Here is a 23,031-nt window from a genome sequence, read left to right as displayed (position 1 = left end):
CACGCAGCAGCCTGGCTCAGGTGCGCGCCTCCGTGTTCGAGTCTCCTTCTCATTTCTCCGTGTCTGGAATGCCACCAGGCGCCCAAGGCACAGCACGTGCGAGGCACGGCTGCGGCACACGCTGACCATCTGGCCTCTGGAAGGTTAAGTGGGCACTTTGGTTCCCTCACAGTGCAAATATTAGACAAATCTGTTGAATGAATTAAAATCAAATTGTAGGTACTTGAGATTCTGGACTGTGGAGATTTTGAAACATTGTTTTTATTTTAATGTGCACTAAAAAAAGGACTAAGTAAAACAATGGGAATCGAATTAAACATTCAACAAGCAACAGTATTCACTGGGCAACATTTGTGAGTCGCGCTTGAGTGCCCAGGTCACTCGTCATGGGCATGAAAGCATTTAGAGTTTCTGGAAACTGTTCGGGAGTGACCCTAACAGCCTGGGGCTGGGTCCACGAAGCACGGAAAGGCACCCCCTGAAAACACCGCCATCCATGAAGAACGGGCGCTTTGGAAGCCATGTGAGAACTGTCAGTTGATTACTTTATTTCATATAAAAGTTACATTGAAAGAAGAGGTTGAAAAGTCAAGTATACTTGATTTGCACACACTTGCCAAGTCTCACAGGATTCAACCACTTGGATAATTGTTTTATTGATAACAGGATATACATATTAAAAGCCTCACACTGAAGCCCACACGCATGTCCAACCCAGACAACAATGTGCAAATGAATATGCAAAACAATCTCGGAAACTCACGTCTCCAGGATCACCCATACTTTTTCCCTGTGGCTGTGACGCGGTTCTTCCCCCAGTGGCGCACACGCTTCTGCGGTGACCAAGTCCACTTCCAAACCCCCTGCAGGTTTGCTCGCTTGGCTAGGACGGTGGCTCAGGTAGGTCCCTTTGTGGTTTTGCATCAGCAGTGGTAGAAGCCCTGATTCGGATGGGGTACAGAGTAATTAAAAACAAAAAACAGTTCACAGATGAACAGAAAGGCAAAACAGTTCCCAGGAGGGAGATGCCAACTTCTCTTAGCGTGGAGGGCAAGCTTAAAGGAAGACCCTCAGACTGTCACAGATTGCTTCTTGATGCGTCCGGCAAAAAATGTACAAACCAGGCAAGTTTAAGGCAAGTCCCCATGAGGGGAGCTGTTGGCTTTCTGGCGTAATTTTAAGCTCCGCACCAAGGATCCTATTTTATCACCTGTGCTGTGGGTGGAGAAGAAAACGTAAAAGCTAACCAAAAAATCCAACAAGAGGGCGCCATCCTGGCCATTCCCGGCTGTAGAGCTGCCTGCGGTGGCACATTTGCCCCTTCCAGGGGCTGGCTGCCTCATGGTCCCCTCACCTTCCCAGAGGTGCCCAAGGGCTGGGCCCTGCCTCTCCAGTCGGGATGCCTCCCCTGCCCCACAAACAGCATCGAGCTGCCCCAAGTATTGAGTCACCGAGCCACAGCTCTGCTCTTACCTAGGTGCCATTTATACACTGCTAGTTTGGCTGGAACAAAAAAAAAACATCAGTTCCAAGACCCTCAAGCACTCAAGATTTCTTTAAAACATGAAAGCAGGAGGGCAACGAAGGGCCGCACAGGAACGGCTGTTCTTTGGATCGAGATGTCCTCCAACAGCAATACATTCATAGTAACCACAGGCAGGACCCCGTGGCTCTCTCCCCTCTTCCCTGAAACGTCGGTTTCTAAAAAATAGCTTGTTTTCTGTACACAGCCGGTAAATGTTACACCGCCTAAACAACACTGGCAATTTTGACACACATGCACACACACGCACACACGCACAGATGCGCACACACAGACTTGCTGGGAGGGTCAAAGGATGTCTCTTCCAGGGCAGAGGGGAGTGTGCCGGAAGCCACCTTCACTGTTCAGTGCACAGATCTTTTGCAACTTCAGTGTAAAGCATCGGAGCTAATCGAGACCAAAACGTCTTTCTATGTAAACGCCCTGCTGTGATCCGGGGAGTGCACTGCTGAGTGGCGGGGTCAGCAGGAGCCCCCTGAAATGACTGCTCGGAGAATCCCTGTTCACTGGATTGACCGTTTCTCTTCATGATTGGCAACAGCAGCTCAGGACCCAGGATTTGAATAACCCATGTAATAACCCGAAGTATTCTCCACAGAAGCCCAAGCTCTGCAGGAGGCCATGGCGTTTGGCTTCTTTGCGTGGCCACACACCTTTCCGTCGTTGTACAGGTGGGGACTGAGAGCCTCTTCCTCTGCCATCTGTGACTATAAATATATAAAACTCTGCTTGCTGCAAGCAATTGGTTTGTGTAGGTTCCAGTTGCCCTGTTGGTCACAGATGAGCTGTTGATACCCTTCAGACCCCAAATAAATAAGTGGAAGTCTGTGATGAGCCAGGCCTCACACTGAGAACTCCGGGCCGCCTTTTCTGGGTCTCGTGGGCAGTCGCCTAAATCGGAAGCCCACAAAGGGATTCATCCAGAGGAGTGAGGGGGGCCCCCCAAAGACGGACTTCATCCCTTCCCATCGCAGCCTCCGCTCCCACGTGGGCTTCTCACTTTTCAATCGCTCGATCTCCTGGAAGCAGAAAGAAAAGCTCAGCAGCAGCAGCAGCAGCAGCTGTGGAAGCTTGGCAGACCCCACCAAGCTTCAGAATCCACCGTGCTCAAGCACAGCGTGCGCTCGACGGAGGGTAGGTGAGTGAACTCTCCTTCCCAGCGCTGCCCCATCCAGACCCCGTGGCCTCTGTGAGCCCAGCCCGGCTGCGGCCATGCGGCCAGCCCAGACTACTACAGTGGCCCTCCCAGCCAGGCACCAATATTTTTCACTTGTTAGTGACTGTGCACAAACATTAACTGAGCGCCACTCCAGGCTTGCAGAGCCAGGTCCTAAAGGCAGTCGATTCCCTGAAATTTACCCACTGCACTGGGAGCTGGGAATCTGCCTGGCTCTGCTGACTCGTAAATCAAACTGAGACTAGAAATATGCACCGCCCAGAATGAAAGAAACAGCAAACACGGAGCCGGATGAAGCTCATCAAGACCGTCCCGTTACGCTCCCGAGTCAGTCCACAGGCACCTATTGTTGACATTAGGATTTTCCATTTACTCAAGCTTGGACCACATATGAAGTCCACACAGCGGAGAACAAAGCTTACCGTCTCGTCATTGCATATGGAGTGGATTTGGGTGCCAAACATAACTGCAGTGAAAGTGAAAAACAGAAGACCCTCAAGGCACAGGAAGATCAACAGGATTACAGTTATCGGAGGTGAAAAGTCACTGCATTCTGCAGACAAGAGGAACTTGGTTATAAGTGGTCCTGAATACCCCGAGTGGCAGAAAGTTTGACTCAGAGAAGAATCCTCTAGGGCCAGCCCCTGGCCAGCTTCCAGGGGCAAGTTGTTCACTTTCTAAATGGGCACATTCATTGTTCTCCAAGGAGCAGAGGAGGGCCACCCTTCCAAGCAAAAATTCATACCATGACTTCCTGGCCAGTGGTTTCAAAAGAGTCTGTATTTTCTGAGGTTTCTATTGACACTGTATTTGTGAATTAAATGGCAACTGAAGCCAGACCACAAGAGTTGTGTGCACCCACACTAGTGAGCAGTGCTCACAGGAGTTTGTTCCCCATGTCCCCCTGGGGTGGGATAAGCCTGTCCGGACCTCACTGCATATCTAAGGTAGGATAACAAGCGCCTGTTTTCACTACCCTTGCTTAGGGTCGATCACTCACGTAAGCAACGCGAAGGCTGCTTTGAACAATGGCGAGCTAGCTGAGCAGCAGACAGACACAAGCTTTCAAAGAAACAATATACTAGCAAAATGGTGGTGTTACAACTTAACTAAATTCTTTAAAATTCAATTGCTAAAATAATTGCAATGATTTCCTTCAAAATTGGAAACCTGGTTCTTCCTTTAAAGCTTTCCCCTTTCATCCAATAACAGCATGCACGGCCAGGAATGACACACAGCCTGGGAACTTACCAGTCCACTGCCCTCGGACACAGGAGATGAACTGAAATCCACAAAGGATCAGAGCATGGACTGAAGACAGAGCTATATACATCTAGAATGAGAGGGAGATTGGTTAGTCACTTTTATTTTTTATTTTTTTTAGAAACAGAGTCTCCCTCTGTTGTCCAGGCTGGAATGCAGTGGCGTAGTCTCGGCTCGCTGCAACCTCCGCCTGCCAGGCTCAAGTGATTCTCCTGCCTCAGCCTCTCAAGTAGCTGAGACTACAGGCACCATGCCGGGCTAACTGTTTTGCATTTTTAGTAGAGATGGGGTTTCACCATGTTGGCCAGGCTGGTCTGTAACTCCTGACCTCTAGTGATCTACCCAGCCAGTTAGTAACTTAAACAATTAAGTCTTTCTAAGAGCAAAGGCTGATGACACATCATGTTTATACCTCCATCTTATTTGTCAGAGAAAACATGAAGGAAGGATTAAATTGCAGTGGTTGACATTTTCCTACCCAAGATCATATTAGACCAAGTAGAATAATTTTATAGAAAAATACAGCTGGGCATGGTGGCTCACGCCTGTAATCCCAGCACTTTGGGAGGCCAAGATGGGCAGATTGCTTGAGCTCAGGAGTTTAAGACCAGCTTGGGCATCATGGCAAAACCCCGTCTATAAAAAAATAAACGGCCAGGCACGGTGGCTCAAGACTGTAATCCCAGCACTTTGGGAGGCCGAGGCGGGCGGATCGCCTGAGGTCGGGAGTTCAAGACCAGCCCAACCAACATGGAGAATCCCCATCTCTACGAAAAACACAAAATTAGCCAGGTGTGGTGGTACATGCCTGTAATCTCAGCTACTTGGGAGGCTGAGGCAGGAGAATCACTTGAACTTGGGAGGCGGAGGTTGCAATGAGCTGAGATCGCACCATTGCACTCTAGCCTGGGCAATAAGAGCAAAACTCCATCTCAAAAAAAAAAGAAAAAATGGAAATAAGCTCTAACATACTTCAGGAAGATTCCTGTTATTATTAATAAACAATAGTGACTGAGGACATCTGGGAAAGAATTAAACTACAGTGAACACCTAAAATAATATAAGCAACATATTATTTATTGGGACTACTTCCTGCCAATGACAGCACAGTATTATAATTTGAATCCTGGAGAAAAGGCTAGAAAGAAACTGGCCCTGACCTTAGTAGATTTCCCTGCTCCAGGCAAGAAGCAGTTAAAGAATTTCAAATTCAATGTAAGTCACTACGAAAATATTGTTACTTACAGTGAAGAGCACAAAAAATCTTTGATTCTTTTCTCCTACACAATTGTTCACCCACGGGCAGTGATGATCCATTTTCCGAATACATCTTTTGCAAATACTGAAAAGGAGAGTTTGATTTTTCAGTATTCCATGCTCTGAGGAAACCAGAGTAACATAACCAAATGAAATCAAAGGTGGAGGAAAATTAGAATGCATATTCTACTACAGCATGTCAAAAAAAATCATACATTCTCACCATATTCCTTTAAGGTTTATCATTTTAATTAAATGTCTTCTGTTTCCTAAGGAAAATACTCAACGGACCAACAGGTTGGGGCGAAAGGTCACACTGAGCCATACTTCAAGAGTTCTCACACTCTCCCCCAGTAGAGCTGGATCATGTACACCTATCAGTAATGTTCCTAATTTTGCAAGCTTACAAGTTACAAGTCTATTTCAGTAAAAAACAAAAATTGAATTTTTACCTTCAGGGAAAGAAACATTCTTTGTATCTTCAAATAATTCCTACCACTCAATCCATATTCACTGATGAATATACATTATGGATTGCATATTCATCTTGAATCATCAACTACACACCCAGGCATGAAGTCGTCTTGTTTTTAACAGCTGTATTTTACTTTTGCCCAAAACACTCTGTATGTCCAATTTTAAATAACTAATTTGATTATCAATTACTTTTTAGTCCAAGCTTGCACCATTTAACAAGCAAACATCGATGGTAGCAGGTTCGCTCTAGGCAGACTTGCTATCATAGCGTCACCTTCTTTTTTTTTGAGATGGAGTCTTGCTCTGTCACCCAGGCTAGAGTGCAGTGGCGAGATCTTAGCTCTCTGCAAGCTCTGCCTCCCCCGGGTTCACGCCATTCTCCTGCCTCAGCGTCCCAAGTAGCTAGGACTACAGGCGCCAGCCACCATGCCCAGCTAATTTTTTTTTCTTTCAATTTTTAGTAGAGACAGGGTTTCATCGTGTTAGCCAGGATGGTCTCGATCTCCCGACCTCGTGATCCGCCCACCTCGGCCTCCCAAAGTGCTGGAATTCCAGGCATGAGCCGCCGCGCCCGACCATAGCGTCACCTTCTATTCATTGACCTTGGCTCCCTCCCGACCTTCACAGCACCTGACTTCCAAAACATTCCCATTTTATCTATCTTAAACAGATTTACTGTAGTATAATTTATATACCATAGGCCAGGTGAGGTGGCTCATGCCTTTAATCCCAGCACTTTGGGAGGCCGAGGCAGGTGGATCACCTGAGGTCAGGAGTTCGAGACCAGCCTGGCCAATGTGGCGAAACCCCATCTCTACTAAAAATACAAAAATCAGCCAGGCATGGTGGCAGGCACATGTAATCCCAGCTACTAGGGAGGCTGAGGCACAAGAATCGCTTGAGCCTGAGAGGCAGAGGTTGCAGTGAGCCGAGATTATGCCACTGCACTACAGCCCGGGCGAAAGAGCAAGACTCCATCCCCCCCCAAAAAAATTTATATACCATAAAAGTTCACCCATTTGCAACGTACAATTCAATGATTTTTATTCTATCTGCAGAGTTGTGAGACCATCACCATCTAATTTTCGAACACTCCCACCATCGCAGAAACCTCGCCCATATGCAGTCACTGCCCATTTCCAACCCCAGCCCCAGCCAGCCACCCATTTACTCTCCGATACCATTTCATCTTTCTTCACTTTCTGGCCAAACCATGTGGATATGAATCTTTTAAAGCTTTCACTGCAGTCATAAAGCAGTCGGCACCCTGTCTCTGGGTTTCCTCCCGTTGGAGGCCATCAATGGCTTCCAGCCTATTCAAGCAGGCCACGACCTCCCAGGAGAAGGGCACTGTCCAGCTGCAGCCTGTCACACAGTACAGGGACGTGTGACAACTATTTCAAGGAATGGAGACATTCACACTTCAACACGTGAAATCAATGGCCAGCCCCTCCAGGAGCAGACAAGGAGTCAGGAGCTGGCAAATCTGGGGGAAGAGGATAAAACGCAACTAAGACCAGCAGGGGTGAGGCGTGAGGGCCAGGAAGGCTACTTGAGCCAGGCAGATAACTGACCGTGGCTTTTAAAAAATACAGTAACAGGTGTTTGAGAGCACGCCCAAATAAATACAAAAAAAACAAAACAACAAAAAAATGAGAGCACATCCAAAAGAACCTGGCTTCTATGCTGCACCACCGCCCCAGGTAAGAACAAAAGTGAATGCACAACAGCCTCTCTGGCTGGCTGGAAGAACCCAGAGCAAGAGTGAGGGGAAGGTTCTGAGCCTTTCTTCTAGCCCCCACACAGGATGTGCCCAGGAGCTGTGAGCACACACATGCTGGCCTGTGGCATGTGTGCCAAAACAGAGGTGGGAACCTCGTCACCTCCTCCAGCTGCTGAGCCACAGCGAGTCCCTCGGGAAGGAGGGGATCCCTGAGTCCATACTGTTTCCCAACTCCCAAAAAGACTCTAGGGAACTGGCCCTTTACTCAGCTCTCTACCCCAGAAAGAACTTGACACCTACGGACCTGCCCGTGCAACGCTGCCCAGATGCTCGGGGGCCATGCACCTGCAGTGGTGGGCGCGCTCTGGTTTAATACAGCAGCGCATGTACCTGCAGTGGCGGATGTGCTCACGTTTAATACAGCAGCCCACGTACCTGCAGTGGCGAATGTGCTCACGTTTAATACAGCAGCGCACATACCTGCAGTGGCAGATGCGCTCGGCTTTAATACAGCAGCGCACGTACCTGCAGTGGTGGGCACGCTCGGGTTTAATACAGCAGCACTTGGGGCACTTGTAGATCACTTCCCCGGGCTTCAGCTGCAAGCTCTCCATGTATTCTTTCGTAGCGTTTCCTTTGGGTACTGCCCCCTACCATATAAGAAGAATGTATTTTAGTTGGGGAAAATTAAAGTTAAAAACATCAGGCCGGGCGCGGTGGCTCACACCTGTAATCCCAGCACTTTGGGAGGCTGAGGTGGGCGGACCACGAGGTCAGGAGTTCGAGACCAGCCTGGCCAACCCAGCCCGGTCAACATGGTGAAACCCCGTCTCTACTAAAGATACAAAAAATTAGCCGGGCGCGGTGGTGGGCGCCTGTAATCCCAGCTACTCAGGAGACTGAGGCATGAGAATCGCCTGAACTCAGGAGGTAGAGGTTGCAGTAAGCCAAGATGGCGCCACTGCACTCCAACCTGGGCGACAGGGTGAGACTCAAAAAAATCATCTTTTCTATATCATCAAATGATTAAAAAAACTACCTTATTATTCTTTTGATAAATGGCTTAACCACCCGCATTTTCAGAGGCAAGGCTTGTTCCCAGACAAGGGCACTCACTATCCCTGGGGATAGTGAACCTCTTTGCACACCACTTCCCTGTAGCCCCTGCTGACAGGGAGGTTAATGATAAGCACTGCCCAGGGTTTTCTTATCGGGCAGTCGGGGAACAAGGAACAAGGAACAAAACAATCTCAAAAAGGACTTTAATTTCATGTTGCTAAAGTGACGTGATACTTTTGTCTCTTGGCCAACTTCCTCAAAGGCATTCACACACAAACCTGGAGGTGGCGGCCCAGACCACCTGACCCGATCCATGTCTGGCAACAAGGCCGCCCAGCGGCATCAGAAACTTGAACGTGCATCCATCTGTGCCCCAAGTGCTAGAGGAGCTGGAGAAGATGACCAACGGCGAAGCAGCAGAAAGAGGAGTTGGGGAGGCCGTGAGCTGACGGTAAGGGGCAGAGCTGAAGGCCAAGAGTCACCCTACCAGCACCATGTCAACTGAGGACCCGATGTAGGGAAGGTAAGGCCAGAGCTGGCTGCAACAGCAGAGGCTTTGTTCTTCGGGCAGTGGAGATATGTCGTCAAAACCATGTTTGTGGGAGACAATGCTGGGAGCTGTGGCAGGGTGGAGTAAGACAGGCAGACCTGCCTGGGGGTTCCAATGCCTCCAGAAGAGGAACAAGGCCTTGTGTCTGCTTCTTAGCCTGGAGCCTGCACTTCACATAGAAATCACAGTTCTGGAGAATGAGACCCACAGACATTGGGAACAGCAGTTAGGGCTGCAGTGATTGTGCAAAGACCCACGTGGGTGGGGCAAATGGAAGGTGGGAGCTAACAGCCTGGGAGATGGCAGAGGTGGTGAAGGGCTCTGCCAACAGCAGATGGCCCTGCTGGAGCTCCTTAAAATACAGGTGCCTGGCTGGGCTCCAGAGCCACAGATCTGAACCTCTGCAGGGTGAGGGTTGTCATCCAAATTTTAGAAAGTTCAGCAGGTGAGTGTCCTGCAGAGTCAGAGACTGCTGCCCGCTGGATTCAGGGCTATCAATGGGCCAGAGCTGCAGCCTCGGGCAGCACAGGCAGGGGGCCCCAGGAGGGGCTCCAGGGCAAATGTGAGCATTCACTGCCCAAACCTCCCCCGAGGTTTACTTCCTCCAAACAAGGCCCTGTCAGTCCCATGGCCCTAATATGGGGAAGCTGTTGGGGTCAAGACCAAAGTGTTTCCTAACACGCTGCCTCCTTAAAGAAGTTAGAAAAGGGTTTAAACTTATCTTTGAAAACTTAAATCAGAGTAAGTAAAACATTTTACTGGCTGGGCAGGGTAGCTCACAGCTATAATCCCAGCACTTTGGGAGGCTGAGGTGGGTGGATCACGAGGTTAGGAGTTCAAGACCAGCCTGGCAAAGATGGCTAAACTCCGTCACTACTAAAAATACAAAAATTAGCTGGGCGTGGTGGCCTGCGCCTGTAATAGCCCAGCTACTCGGGAGGGTGAGGCAGAGTACCCGGAAGGTGGAAGCTGCAGTGAGCCAAGATCGCGCCACTGCACTCCAGCCTGGGCCACAGAGCAAGACTCCGTCCCCCCCAAAAAATTTTTACTTAACTTACATTCCACAATTTGGAGTCTTTTTTTTTTTGAAACAGAGTTTTGCTCTGTTGCCCAGGCTGGAGTGCAGTGGTGTGATCTCGGCTCACTGCAACCTCTGCCACCGGGGTTCAAGCGATTCTGCTGCCTCAGCCTACCAAGTAGCTGGGATTATAGGTATGCGCCACCACACCCGGCTAATTTTTCGTACTTTTAGTAAAGACGGGGTTTTGCCATGTTGGCCAGGCTGGTCTCGAACTCCTGACCCCAGGTGATCCAACCCCCTCAGCCTCTCAAAGTGCTAGGATTACAGGTATGAGCCACTGTGCCCGGCCTGGAGTCTTTAATCAACTTTCCTCCAACGATCTAGGGATCTTAACACTGCTTTGATTTATAAAATCCCACAACGTTGCATATATGCCCCAGGTGACCGTCGAGTGTTACACATCTCCTCAGAGGAAATGGGCCAGATTTTAAAACTCCAAACACCATAATTTTATGAGCCATGCATGCACTTTTCCACAGCAGCAGCAAGTATGATACGATGTGGCACAATACACTTCTGGAAAGCGGCCACCCCAATGCTACCCCAGTTTTTGGTCACTTATGACCATGGAAAGGCATTTCGAAGGGGAAGCCAAGTACGCATTGGGTGATCCTCAGGGACCTGAGACTGTGTGGGATTTCAGGCACTTGCTGGGTCCAGGGATTCCTTTTTGCTGCTCAGAACCCTGGGCAGACAATGAAACTCTTCAAGGGCATGGTCTCCTGGGGGTTTCAAGGAGGGGTTCCTTCCACGTGAGGCCCAGAGTCTATCACCTACATTTCCATCCTGAGCCTTTCGAGCTGTGGTTTGGCAGAAACAGAGACCATATGCAGAGGGGGTGTGCATGGCTGCACCATCTCAAAGGGCCTCACCAGAATGTGCCCACGATGACAGCAGCAGGGGCTGGAGCACCGTTTCCTCTGCACCCATGGGGCATTCTTATTCCCACCAGAACAAACCTTCCAAGTAATTGAGCACATTCCTCAGTTCCCATTTTAACCATTTCGGGAGGTTTTTTTCTAAAACACTTCTTGAATGTTTCCCGCCCATCTTCCTGTGGGACTGACCATAGGCTCCAGGCCATGGGATGCCTTCAGGCTCCTCCCTCCCACCCCAAACACCCGGCGGCCTCCCTTCAGAGGTACTCCCTGATTGGCTGTTCCCTCTCCTGGTGCCCCTGCCCACATCTCACTTCCAGTCTGCCCTGATGAGACAAAGCAGCCAGCCAGGCCCAGACAAGGTGCTCTGTGCCACCTCGCCCTTCCAGGGCAGTTAGGCTTTGCAGAGCATGCTTCCGGTCCTCTCTCCACTGCTCTCCACCCCGGCTCCCTGTCATGCAATCTGGATCTCCAGGGCCTAACCAAGGGGCAGGTAAGAATGGGGCCGGGCCTGTGGATCTGCCTCCTAATTTATGGAAAATGCTGGGGACGAGGAGCACATCAAAACCCAGTACAGGGATGTAAGCTGCAAACAAAGAACGGTGTTTCTTCAACTTAAACCCCAAGGGAAAAAAAGATTGCCGGGACCACAGAGATTAATTAAAAGAGACGTTAGAGACACATAAACCAATCACACTGTGTGATCCTTATTTCGATCCTGATTCAAGGGAAAAAAAATTATAAAAGAATTGAGACAGGCCAGGCACGGTGGCTCACACTTGTAATCCCTAGAACTTTGGGAGGCGGAGGCAGGTGTATCACTTGAGGTCAAGAGTTCAAGACCAGCCTGACCAACATAGTGAAACCCTGTCTCTACTAAAAATACAAAAATTAGCTGGGCATGGTGGCACATGCCTGTAATCCCAGCTACTTAGGAGGCTGAGGTGACAGAATCGCTTGAACCCAAGAGGTGACCGTTGCAATGAGCTGAGATCGTGCCATTGCACTCCAGCCTGGGCAACAGAGTGAGACTCTGTCTCAAAAAAAAAAAAAGAATTGAGACAATTGAGGAAATTTGAACTCTAACAGAATACATGGTATTAAATATGTTGCTTTACATGAGCTACCGGTATTGAGGTTATGTTTTTACAAAGAGCCCTTTTAAAAGATACACATGTTTACAAATGAAACAAAAGAATGAGTGAGATTTAGGCGGGTTATCTGGGGGAGGGGAACGGCGTGGGCAAGGCCACCACATGAGGTGGTGACAAGCTCAAGGTGGAGTGCTCTTCCTACGGTGCACATTTGGAATTTCCCATAAGAAGTGAAATTTTGAAGGCCGGGGCTCTGAAGATAGACAATCTGGTTCAAATCCCAGCCTGGCCTCTTACTGGCACAGCAAGGCCTCGTGTTCTCACACGGATGTTCCACCTACGTCCCAGCACTGCTGTGAGGGTGGGAGGAAAGCACACTTTTGGCAGAGCTCCTGGACAGCAGCCGCGGACCCATGAAGGGTACCTCCGGAAGGCACTTGCACGGCGGCCAAGAAGGCTCATGGGCATCCACGGGGCTGGCATTGAAGACACAGGCTCTAACAAGTAAAGGGATGCAGGGCTCAGGGCCGTGGCTGGCCTTCCTCCCTCCCAGCCCTCTCACGATCCCAAAGTGAAGCTTGGGATCAAAGTCGCATCCTTCCACAGCAGGGTTCATTGCTCTATCAATCAGTAGGCCTCTGACCCCGTCTTCCCCTCCACTCCTCACTCAAAGCACCAATGACTTTCCTCAAGTGACAATACAAATCCCAATTTGTATTGTTCAGGCCAATCCCAGCAAGCACTGCCCAGTCCTATTGATTCAGAAAAATGACATGAAGTCCCACTAGGGTATCTGCCCCAACCCCTCAACTGTTCAGAGGTGATGTGATGGTTCTAGTTCAGCCTGGAGTGGACCCTGGTAGGGTAAAGACATGATCTGTGGAGAGAAGAAATCAACTCCCCACTGGGAGGACAGAGGTGACACCTGACCCTGCTGGGCCATGCCCACTCTCCCCTTCAGAACAGTAGATGTGGACATCAGTGACTGCCACTCCACCTGCTCTGGGGACTGCCCTTCTTCCCTGGGCAGCAGGAAAGCCAGGACTCAAGACAGAAAGACAAAGCCTGAGGACAGCTGGCAGCCTCTCCCCTCTGTCCACCTTCCACTCCACAGCCTGCCAGCAGCCAGAGGCGTCCTTGCCCTGGGGCTCTGCATACCCCCCCTTCCTCAGTTTCATTTACAGTGACTTCTGTCGGTTTCTGTCACTTGTCACCAGAGGACTCAAGCAGACATTCCTCCAAAGAAGACACACAAATGGCCAACAAGCACATGAAATGATGCTCAACGTCACTGGTCATTAGGGAGATACACAGCAAAGACAGTGAGATACGGCGTCACAAATGAACGGCAATAATGTCTTGAAGATGTGGACACACTGCAGGTGGGAATGTAAAATGGTGTGGATGCTTCGATGTTTTGGGTTTTTTTGTTTCATCATTCCCTTCCCCACAAGTTTTTTCTCCTTTTTTTTTTTTTTCCCTCAGTGGAGACACTTTAGAGAATACTTGGCAGTTCCACTAAAGGTTAAACATAGAGTCACCATATGTCCCAGCGACTCCACTCCTAGGTATATACCCAAGAGAAATGAAACACCCATCCACACAAAAACTGACACACGGCCGTTCAGAGCAGCGTGATTTGTAACAGCCGAAAAGCGGAACTCGCCCAGATGCCCATCAAGTAACGATGGCTGTAAGCGAGACAGGTCCGGCCAGAGCATGGAATATTATTTAGCCCTAAACCAAATAAAGCACTGATCATGCCACAGCACGATGGACCCTGAAGACACAATGCCTAGTGAGAGCCAGGCACAAAAGGCCACAGACGAGATGACTATGAAAGACCCTCAACAGGCCGCCAGGCGCAGTGGCTCACGCCTGTAATCCCAGCACTTTGGGAGGCCGAGGTGGGCGGATCACAAGGTCAGGAGATTGAGACCATCCTGGCTAACACGGTGAAACCTCGTCTCTACTAAAAATATAAAAAAATTAGCCGGGCATGATGGTGGGCACCTGTAGTCCCAGCTACTTGGGAGGCTGAGGCAGGAGAATGGCATGAACCCGGGGGGCAGAGGATGCAGTGAGCAGAGATTGCGCCACTGCACTCCAGCCTGGGCGACAGAGCAAGACGCCGTCTCAAAAAAAAAAAAAGTCCCTTAACAGGCAAATTCCACAGAGACAGCAGATGAGTGGTTGCCAGGGGCAGAGGGCGTCGGGTTGGGGGGATCGGGGAATGGGGAAGTGATGGCTAAGGGGTGTGGGGTTCCTTTCTGAGGTGATTAAAATGTCCTAAAACTGACTGGGTGATGGTTGGACACTCTGTGGATGCACTAAACACCACAGAACTACACACAAGGATGGATTTAGTGCTATGTGAATTAAATCTCAATCAAAATACCCCTGACATCCAGGATCAACTTCTCCCTCAGAATGTTCCATTCAACATTCTCTGCAGTAATGCAACAAGCAAAAGAAATATGCCCACCAGGGCGGCAGCATGCCCTGCACACACCTTCTACCCCGACTTCCTGGCCACCTCCAGCTCTCCAGGCTTCTGGGGCCTTTTCCCCAGGAGCAGGAGCAGGGTAGGAGCAGGAGCTGGACTGCTGAGCAGCTGTAGAGTCCAAGCACAGAGGAGGAAGGGGCAAGTGCACTTGTCAGCAAAGAGGAGCAAACTGCTGAGGAGTCCCAGCCAGGCTGACCCTCCCCCATGTCCCTACCCCACACTCACAAGTAGGAGGTTTTGCACAGACTCGGTTCCCTCACCACAAGTGCCCACAAGGGTTGGGTCCAGCCCAGTTTTCACCGTGCGGGCAGATGGTCGGCAGTCACTGGATTTTTCCTACAAGGCAATATTCCAGTAAAAATCGCTGAGCTGGACCTGGCTCTGTAGCTAGCCCTCTCTTTAGTCGAAGTGCCTGGGCACTTTGGGCAGCAAACAAGGGGTTTCTGCTGCAGCCAAGGAAGGAGAGGGCGGAGACACACAGGGATCAGGAGCAGGGTCTGGCTCCTAGAGGGAGACTTGCTGCGTAAAAGGAACTGACGAGACAGCATTTAATTCTCTGAAGGCACAAACCAGTCGGAGAAGAGACTCAGTTATGGTCAAAGACTCCACCATCAGATCAGGCTACAAAGCCACTGGCAGACTTTGCTTCCAACTTTCTCCCCAAAGTACCACGCCCCAGCTGCCCACTGGTTAGGCCTATAATACTGTCCCATTCGCAGGACAGCTGCCCACGACCTCTACTAGTAAAACAGGAGACAGTAAACAATGTATATCCAAACCCTGAATAATTAATTCAGATAAAGCAAAGACAGATAAAGCCACACGCACACCACATTCTGTGAGCTGATCTGTTTCAGTTCATTCTCAAAAAAGAGTCCTGGTCAGGCGCGATGGCTCATGCCTGTAATCTCAGCACTTTGGGAGGCCGAAGCGGGTGGATCACCTGAGGTCAGGAGTTCAAGACCAGCCTGACCAACATGGTGAAACCTGTCTCTACTAAATATACAAAATTAGCCAGGCATGGTGGTGCATGCCTGTCATCCCAGCTACTCAGGGGGCTAAGGCAGGAGAATAGCTTGAACCCGGGAGGCAGAGGTTGCAGTGAGCCAAGATCGCACATTGCACTCCAGCCTGGGCAAAAACAGCAAACCTCCATCTCAAAAAAAAAAAGTCCTAATCTTATTAACGTCTGGGTAACTTCTTTAGAGAAAGCTTAGAAATAGACAAGAGCCCAGTAGATTTTAAATTGACAAACTGGGAGTCCCTATACCATGGTTTAAAACCACTGTTTTAAAGCAGTGGCAAGAACTTTTTTCAAATGAAAATCTACTGACTGCTAATACCTGACTTCGCATGCCTGCAGCTGCTGGGCATCTCCTCCGAGCTCTGCGGGGAGCCTGGAACTCACTCACTAGAGGTGACGGATGGCTGAGCTGCAAGATCTGTATGATCGGCCCGAATGCCCTTCCCGAATTGAAGGATGTCTCAAAACTCAGGAACAGCCTCAAAGCCCAGCTGGAAGCTGAATCTGGCGGCCTGCGAGGCATCAGGAACTAGGGGTATTTCACTGCGCTAGGTCCGGCCTACGTTTATTCTCAGCCTAAAGGGAATCTGCTCCCAAAATGAGCTCCATCCACCTTTCTTGTTCCACACCCATGTCAATCTGTCCTTGTGCACTGCTTCCTCCAAAGGGTCAGCCACACCTGAGGACACTAGACCAGACACAAGAGAGCCACCCAGAGACTCAGCCAGTACTCACAGGGTCGGTGAGCATGGTTCTCAGGTGGGACGACAGGGCAAGCACAGCCAAGCAGTTAAAGATGACACCGTTGACCACAGAATACCAGAAGTCTCTGGAAGGCAGCAGCATGACGAAAGTCACCACGAAGTCTGCATAGGCGACCAGAAGCCACGTCATGACAGCACAGATCATGCCGCAGCCGTCACGGATGAACCAGACCCTGTCAGCCACGTCAGCCTCGGAAGAGGAGGACGATGAAGAGTCATAGTTGTCATTTTCAGCCAGGAGAGGATGATGCTCGACGTCCCGGAGCCTGTGTCCTGATGGCTGCATGATTTCCCTGACGCACCCTGGGGAGGGGGACGACAGAGACCTGGTGAGGCTCAAAAAGCTCACAAGCTACCTTAAATATGATGTGTTACAGTTTGTCCTTGGCCATTTCATGAAGTTAGTCTAAATACACATAGTGGGAAAGAACATAAAAACATAACTAAGATCTGAATTTTTAAATCTCTGACTTGATCGACTGCTTTACTACAACACAGTAAGTCCCACAGTGCAGGTTATGCCTACATATACAAAACCGTACCTATGGCCAACCACGGCCACATACAAAGATTATGGAAAGCGCAAGCTAGACACGAAGTCCCAGCACCGGGTTCCCTGGCAGCGTGGAGAGGAGTTCTGCTGTATTGCTGTGCTTGCTCCTCTGAGCCCCACCTGTTCCTGCTCTGCTCAGCAGCTCACCTCAATGCTCCCAAGCAGGTGCTCGGCACACACTTCAGCGAGCAGCATGATGCAAGAATGACGAGTAAGTCACTGGTTCTCTATTCATCTTTACACCGCCTCATACACATTGACCTCATCAGTCTTACCTGTTTTTTCTCAATTTGATTCTCAGTTTATCCTCACTTATCTGTGATGTTTTTGGAGCAGACTCCCATTTTTATATCTCTGTTCCTTGACACTCTACCCTGCTTCTAGAATGCCCTTCATCTCTATTTTAATCTTTGTTTTTTTTTTTGAAACCAAGTCTCACTCTGTTGCCCGGGCTGGAGTACAGCGGCGCGATCTTGGCTCACTGCAACCTCCGTCTACCCGGTTCAAGTGATTCCCCTGCCTCAGCCTCCCGAGTAGCTGGGATTACAGGCGCCCACCACCACGCGTAGCTAATTTTTTGTATTTTTAGTAGAGATGGAGTTTCACCATGTTGGCCAGGCTGGTCTCAAACTCCTGACCTCAAGTGATCCATCTGCCTCAGCCTCCCAAAGTGCTGGGATTACAGGCGTGAGCCACCACACCTGGCCTCTATTTTAATCTTTTCAAAGTTTCCTGTTTTTGTTGTTTTGGGGAATGCAGTCTCCCTCTGTTGCCCAAGCTGGAGTGCAGTGGCACAATCGCAGCTCACAGACGAGGTCTAACTATGTTGCCTGGGCTGCTCTGGAACTCCTGGGCTCAATCCTCCTGCCTCGGCCTCCCAAAGTGCTGGGATTACAGCCACCATGCCCAGCCTTTCCTTCATTTATTAATCCACTCTTTTGCAAGCCATCCTTTTGACACTTCTTCCCTATTTCCAATAGCATCTGATTTCTAAGAACATACAAGATCTAAAGAAACTAAAGAAAAAAGTAGGACCAAGCACAGTGGCTCACGCCTGTAATCCCAGCACTTTGGGAGGCTGAGGTGAGTGGATCACTTGAGGTCAGGAGTTTGAGACCAGCCTTGCCAACATGGTACAACCCCGTCTCTACTAAAAATACAAAAACCAGCTGGGCGTGGTGGCGCGCGCCTGTAATCCCAGCTACTCAGGAGGCTGAGGCGGGAGAATCGCTTGAACCTGGGAGGCAGAGGTTACAGTGAGCCGAGATCACGCCACTGCACTCCAGCCTGGGAGAAACAGCAAGACTCAGTCTAAAAAAAAAAAAAAAGAAAAAAAAGAAAAAAGTGGACCGGCTGCAGTGGCTCACACCTGTAACCCCAGCACTTTGGGAGGCGGAGGCGGGTGGATCATGAGGTTACAAGTTTAAGACCAGCCTGGCCAAGATGGTGAAACCCCGTCTCTACTAAAAATACAAAAAATAGTCGGGCACAGTGGCAGACGCCTGTAATCCCAGCTACTCGGGAGGCTGACGCAGGAGAACCGCTTGAACCCAGGCAGATGGAGGTTGCAGTGAGCCAAGATCGCAGCACTGCACTCCAGCCTAGTGACAGAGTGAGACTCCCTCTCCAGAAACAAAAAGAAAAAAGTGCACTTTTCCTGGTAACTGTTTCGACTGCTTCTTTGATTGTACACCCTTCTCTTACCGGTGTTTGCTCTGAGAGTTGTAGTATCACAAAGAGCCAGGGAAAGGAAAAAACAGTCAATTTCACCTTAGCTTTCCCATGGGGAGAAAATACTGACAAATATTTTAACGAACTGACCCTGACACCTTCTCAGAGCAGGGGTGCTCCTCATGTTTTAAGCAGGCAGAGTGCAGAAACCGTGGCTTCTAAAATGTGAATAAAGGAGAGTAATAAGAATGTTCTCAGAGGTCAGGTCACTACACCTGAGTAACAAACAGCACTGGGTGTGACTTTTTCTTTTCTTAAATGCAACTGGAACATAGCAATTACGAAAACATTTGCCGAGTGAACATGTGGTGAGGATTCATTCGCCAAATATTTTACAAAATTTCCTCTCCATGCAAAAATGCTGACTGGTACAAGAGCAAAATGAAATTGTTTTCCAAAGTCAGTAAAACAGCCCTATTTTTCAATCAGATAAAAGCAGCTTTTAAAAATGTTTAAGGATGGGTGCAGTGGCTCACGTCTGTAACCCCAGCACGTTGGGAGACTGAGGCAGAAGGATCATTTGAGCCTAGAAGTTTGAGATCAGCCTGGGTAACAGAGTAAGACCTCATCTCTACAAAAAATAAAAATTAGCCAGGCATGGTGGCTTGTGCTTGTAGTCCCACCTACTAGGGAGGCTGAGGTGGGAAGATTGCTTGAGCCTGGGAGGTTGAGGCTGCAGTGAGCCATGATCATGCCACTGCACTCCAGCCTGGGTGACAGATCCTGTCTCAAAGAATAAAAATAAATACATGCTTAAGGCTGAGTGTGGTGGCTTACACCTGTAATCTCAGCACTTTAGGAGGCCAAGGTGGGAGGATCTCTTGAGCCCAGGAGTTTGAGACTGGCCTGAGCAACATGGGAAGACCCAATCTCTACAAAAAAAAAAAAAAAAAAAAAAAAAATGTTTTTCATTAGTCAGGCGTGGTGGCATGCACCTGTAGTCCCAGCTGTTTGGGAGACTGAGGTGGGAGGATCGCATGAGACTGGCAGGTTGAGGCTACAGTGAGCCACGATCCCACCACTGCAGTCCAGCCTGGGCAAGAGTAAGACCCAGTGTCAAAAAAATTGTTTTAATTTAAAAAACTTTTTAAAATAAGCATTTAAGTGAAAAAAAAAGAAATTAAAGATCAAAAGAATTTGGACAGACCCCTTAGCCAGCCATTCCTTCAGCATTTTCTGAACCTACATCTTCTGGATCTGTCTGCTCAACATCCACTGCAAACACCTTTGCAGCACCCATTTCCTCTACATAAATCCCATTCACCCTGCAGGGCTTAACTTTTCTCTCTTCTAGGCAAGCCATCCTGAAAAGGGAGTTCTCTTTCTTCTGAGGAGCACTTTGTGAAGGGGTCTCTAGACATCAGATGTGACTATGTGGAGATGAAGGCTGAAACTGCTTCTGCCTGCACCACTAGTAAAGCCTGACTGTCGGGGGGCTGAGAAAGTATCTGGAAGTTTCTCTGCCTCCACTGAAGCCCTGGGCACGTTCACCAGCTCTCCCTCCCGGGTACTTACCACTTGCTACCTGAGAGCTCTTGCAGGTCCCACCTCCCTGCCTGATGTCAGCCCCTCCAGGGGGGTCTGCGTCTCCTCCTGCTCTGTTCCCCTTGTGCCTTGCATGCTGTCTGGCACACAGCAAGGGCATGTTTGCTAAAGGCAGACGCAACAAAAAGCAAAAAGTCCCTCTCTCAGATTCCAGTCACCTCCTGCTGATTTCCATCTAAGTTTCTTGGTGAATCGTATCTGTGGGCCCAGCTACATCAAGGCCATAAGCTGAAAAATTCCTCTGAGCAGAACCATTTTGCTTTATGGTGACTGCTCTAATAGGACACTTTCCATGAGAAAAGGAAGGGTGCTTGCCTGGCAGTAAAACAAGCTATACTTTTGTCAGAGCACAATGTTTGGGCAGTCTGAGCTCTCTCCAGAAAGCAGGGCCCCTTGAAAGTCTTCTAAAGGCACACATGGGACACCTGAGCCAGCTCAGCTCCACCTTCCCAGTTCAGGTCCTGGTGAGACCTCCATGGAGTGCAGGATGCTGCTGTGGCTCCATGCCTGACCTGGGGGGTGCGGATGGCAGGCACGGCTGTGTAAGGAGAGCGCCCACAGACACCAAACACTGGCCATGGCAGGACGTTCCTATAAGCATATATTAGGGTGACATATAACACTTGAGGGCTTTAGTGCCGTATCTGTAAGATCCATTAGAAGTCAATAGGAAAATACCATGAGATCCAAAAATCGCTTTATTTCCAAGAAAACAACAAACGAATATAGCAAGGTTAGGCTGGACAAATACAGCTCTCAGTAACAAAGTGCACTCGCATCTCTGAGTCACTGTATTTACACTTGAGTAATGCAACAGGAAGGGAGGGGAAGAAACGAAGAAACCATTCCATTACATGGAACCTAATCTAAGAGCAAACAGCACGGCCGTTTGAGATGCGGTATTAAAATGCACACATTCCTTAGGAGTAAGGGCACAGCCTTATTCTGCACTGAATTCCAAAACCACAGTTGACTTCATACCCAAGACAGTTTCTGAGGGAACCGTGAAAACACTGGGCACTGTCACACAGATGTCCCAGCATCACTCTTCTACCCTAATGGCCGATTTAATGGGATTTTCTCAACACTCCTGAACCTAAGCTCTTTCTCGGCAAGTTAAATAAAGCCCTGTTTCCCAGAACACCAAAAGCAACACTACAGATCTCCATATTTAAAGGGACAACCACACAAGCAAAAACCTTCCGTTTCAGGCCAGGTGCAATGGCTCATGCCTGTAATCCCAGCACTTTGGGAGGCCAAGGCAGGTGGATCACTTGTGGTCAGGAGTTCAAGACCAGCCTGGCCAACATGGGGAAACCCCGTCTCTACCAAAAATACAAAAATTAGCCGGGCATGATGGCAGAAGCCTGTAATCCCAGCTACTAGGGAAGCTGAGGCAGAAGAATCGCTTGAACCTGGGAGACAGAGGTCGCAGAGAGCCAAGATCACACCACTGCACTCTAGCCTAGGAAACAGAGTGAGACTCCGTCTCAAAAAAAACAGACAAAAAAAAAAAAAAAAACCACTTTCCATTTCAGGTGTAAAGTGGGGTATTCCCCTCATCTTGTGACACTGGCAAAGAACTCATCAATTCAATTCATGGAGTCCCCTCCACAGATACACCCTCCTTTTAGGACCGGAAGGCAGCGGGTGAAAAGGAAGGTGTGCCTGTCTGCTTCGCACCACGCCTCTGTTTTGCCACATGCACAGGTTACCTTTTTAGTAATATACAAGCTACTGTCAGCTGTGAGAAAGGAAACAGTGATTAGACCCTAAATAATCACACTCTTACCTCACAAATTATTTCTAAACATCACTTGAACATTTTGTGCCGTTTCTTCAGGATCTTAAGGTGCATACTGTCCTATGTGATTGGATCTGAAAGATAATAAAATCTGATTAGAAAAAGTGATTTATGACAGACGTGTGTCGTATTTCTTAGGGTATGATTAATTTTTGGAGTGTATATAAGCAACGTAACATTTGACGCATCAAGTTCTGTCACTCAGAACTATCCTTAAGCATGAAATCATTGCTCTTCTAAGTTTTCATTACTAGGTAAATTCACAATCCTGGAAATCAAGTAATTTATTTTAAATATTTCCATTTACCCTCCTGCTCTTTTAGCCCCAGTGTTAAACACAGATCTATAAGCTAAAATCTCTCCAGAAAAATCCCCTACGGCAGACCAAATTTGGCTAGCCTGAACTTCTACCGCTGATAAGCTGATTTACTGGCCACATTAAAGGAATCACAGAACAGAGACACAGCCCGTGAGGCAGAGGCGGGGACTAAAAGGGCAGGCCCTGCCGTGGGAGGGGCGAGGAGGTGAAGGAAGACACGGGAACCCAGTGAGGGCCACTCAATGAGAGCAGAGACTCCTGGCACGCATCTCCCACATGGCTCCCCGAACCCTGACAGGTGGGAGGGTCGAGGAATCCTCTCTAGCACTAATATGACCCAAGAAAAAGGTCTAAAGACTCCACGATGTAGGGAAAACCCAACAAAAGGGTCAGATTCACTGTCAGACCTCCCTAAGTTGAGGGCCACAAGGAAACCCCCACCACGGACAGAGAGGTTCCAAGTGCTTGTCGTAGCTCCATTATAAAAAAAGAAAGTCCAGACAGGGGGTGGTGGCTCATGCCTGTAATCCCAGCACTTTGGGAGGCTGAGGCGGGCGGATCACGAGGTCAGGAGATCAAGACCATCCTGGCTAACACGGTGAAACCCCATCTCTACTAAAAATACAAAAATTAGCTGGGCGTGGTGGTGGGCGCCTGTAATCCCAGCTACTTGGGAGGCTGTG

At 49.1% G+C, this 23,031-nt stretch overlaps 1 protein-coding gene across 3 annotated transcripts in view; it reads right to left on the bottom strand.

The window, feature by feature from the left end:
• Nucleotides 1-524: 524 nt before the first annotated feature.
• The window catches only part of ZDHHC7 (zinc finger DHHC-type palmitoyltransferase 7), a 36,370-nt gene continuing 13,863 nt past the window's right edge, over nt 525-23,031 (bottom strand). For 2 of the 3 annotated variants that reach the window (XM_032156291.2, XM_058440428.1), the window contains exons 2-9: nt 22,018-22,103; nt 16,368-16,699; nt 14,834-14,944; nt 7,966-8,090; nt 5,229-5,325; nt 3,972-4,053; nt 3,143-3,273; nt 525-2,562 (exon numbers count right to left, since the gene is read on the bottom strand). In XM_032156291.2, coding sequence (XP_032012182.1) covers nt 2,386-2,562; nt 3,143-3,273; nt 3,972-4,053; nt 5,229-5,325; nt 7,966-8,090; nt 14,834-14,944; nt 16,368-16,682 — 1,038 coding nt within the window. In that variant the 5' untranslated portion in view covers nt 16,683-16,699; nt 22,018-22,103 and the 3' untranslated portion in view covers nt 525-2,385. The remainder of the gene's footprint in view (nt 2,563-3,142; nt 3,274-3,971; nt 4,054-5,228; nt 5,326-7,965; nt 8,091-14,833; nt 14,945-16,367; nt 16,700-22,017; nt 22,104-23,031) is intronic. The other variant, XM_032156287.2, reaches the window with a different exon arrangement.

Source organism: Hylobates moloch, unplaced genomic scaffold (assembly GCF_009828535.3).
Source record: "Hylobates moloch isolate HMO894 unplaced genomic scaffold, HMol_V3 SCAFFOLD_6, whole genome shotgun sequence".
In the NCBI taxonomy this organism is placed as follows: domain Eukaryota; kingdom Metazoa; phylum Chordata; class Mammalia; order Primates; family Hylobatidae; genus Hylobates; species Hylobates moloch.
This window is presented reverse-complemented; position numbering and strand designations above follow the sequence as displayed.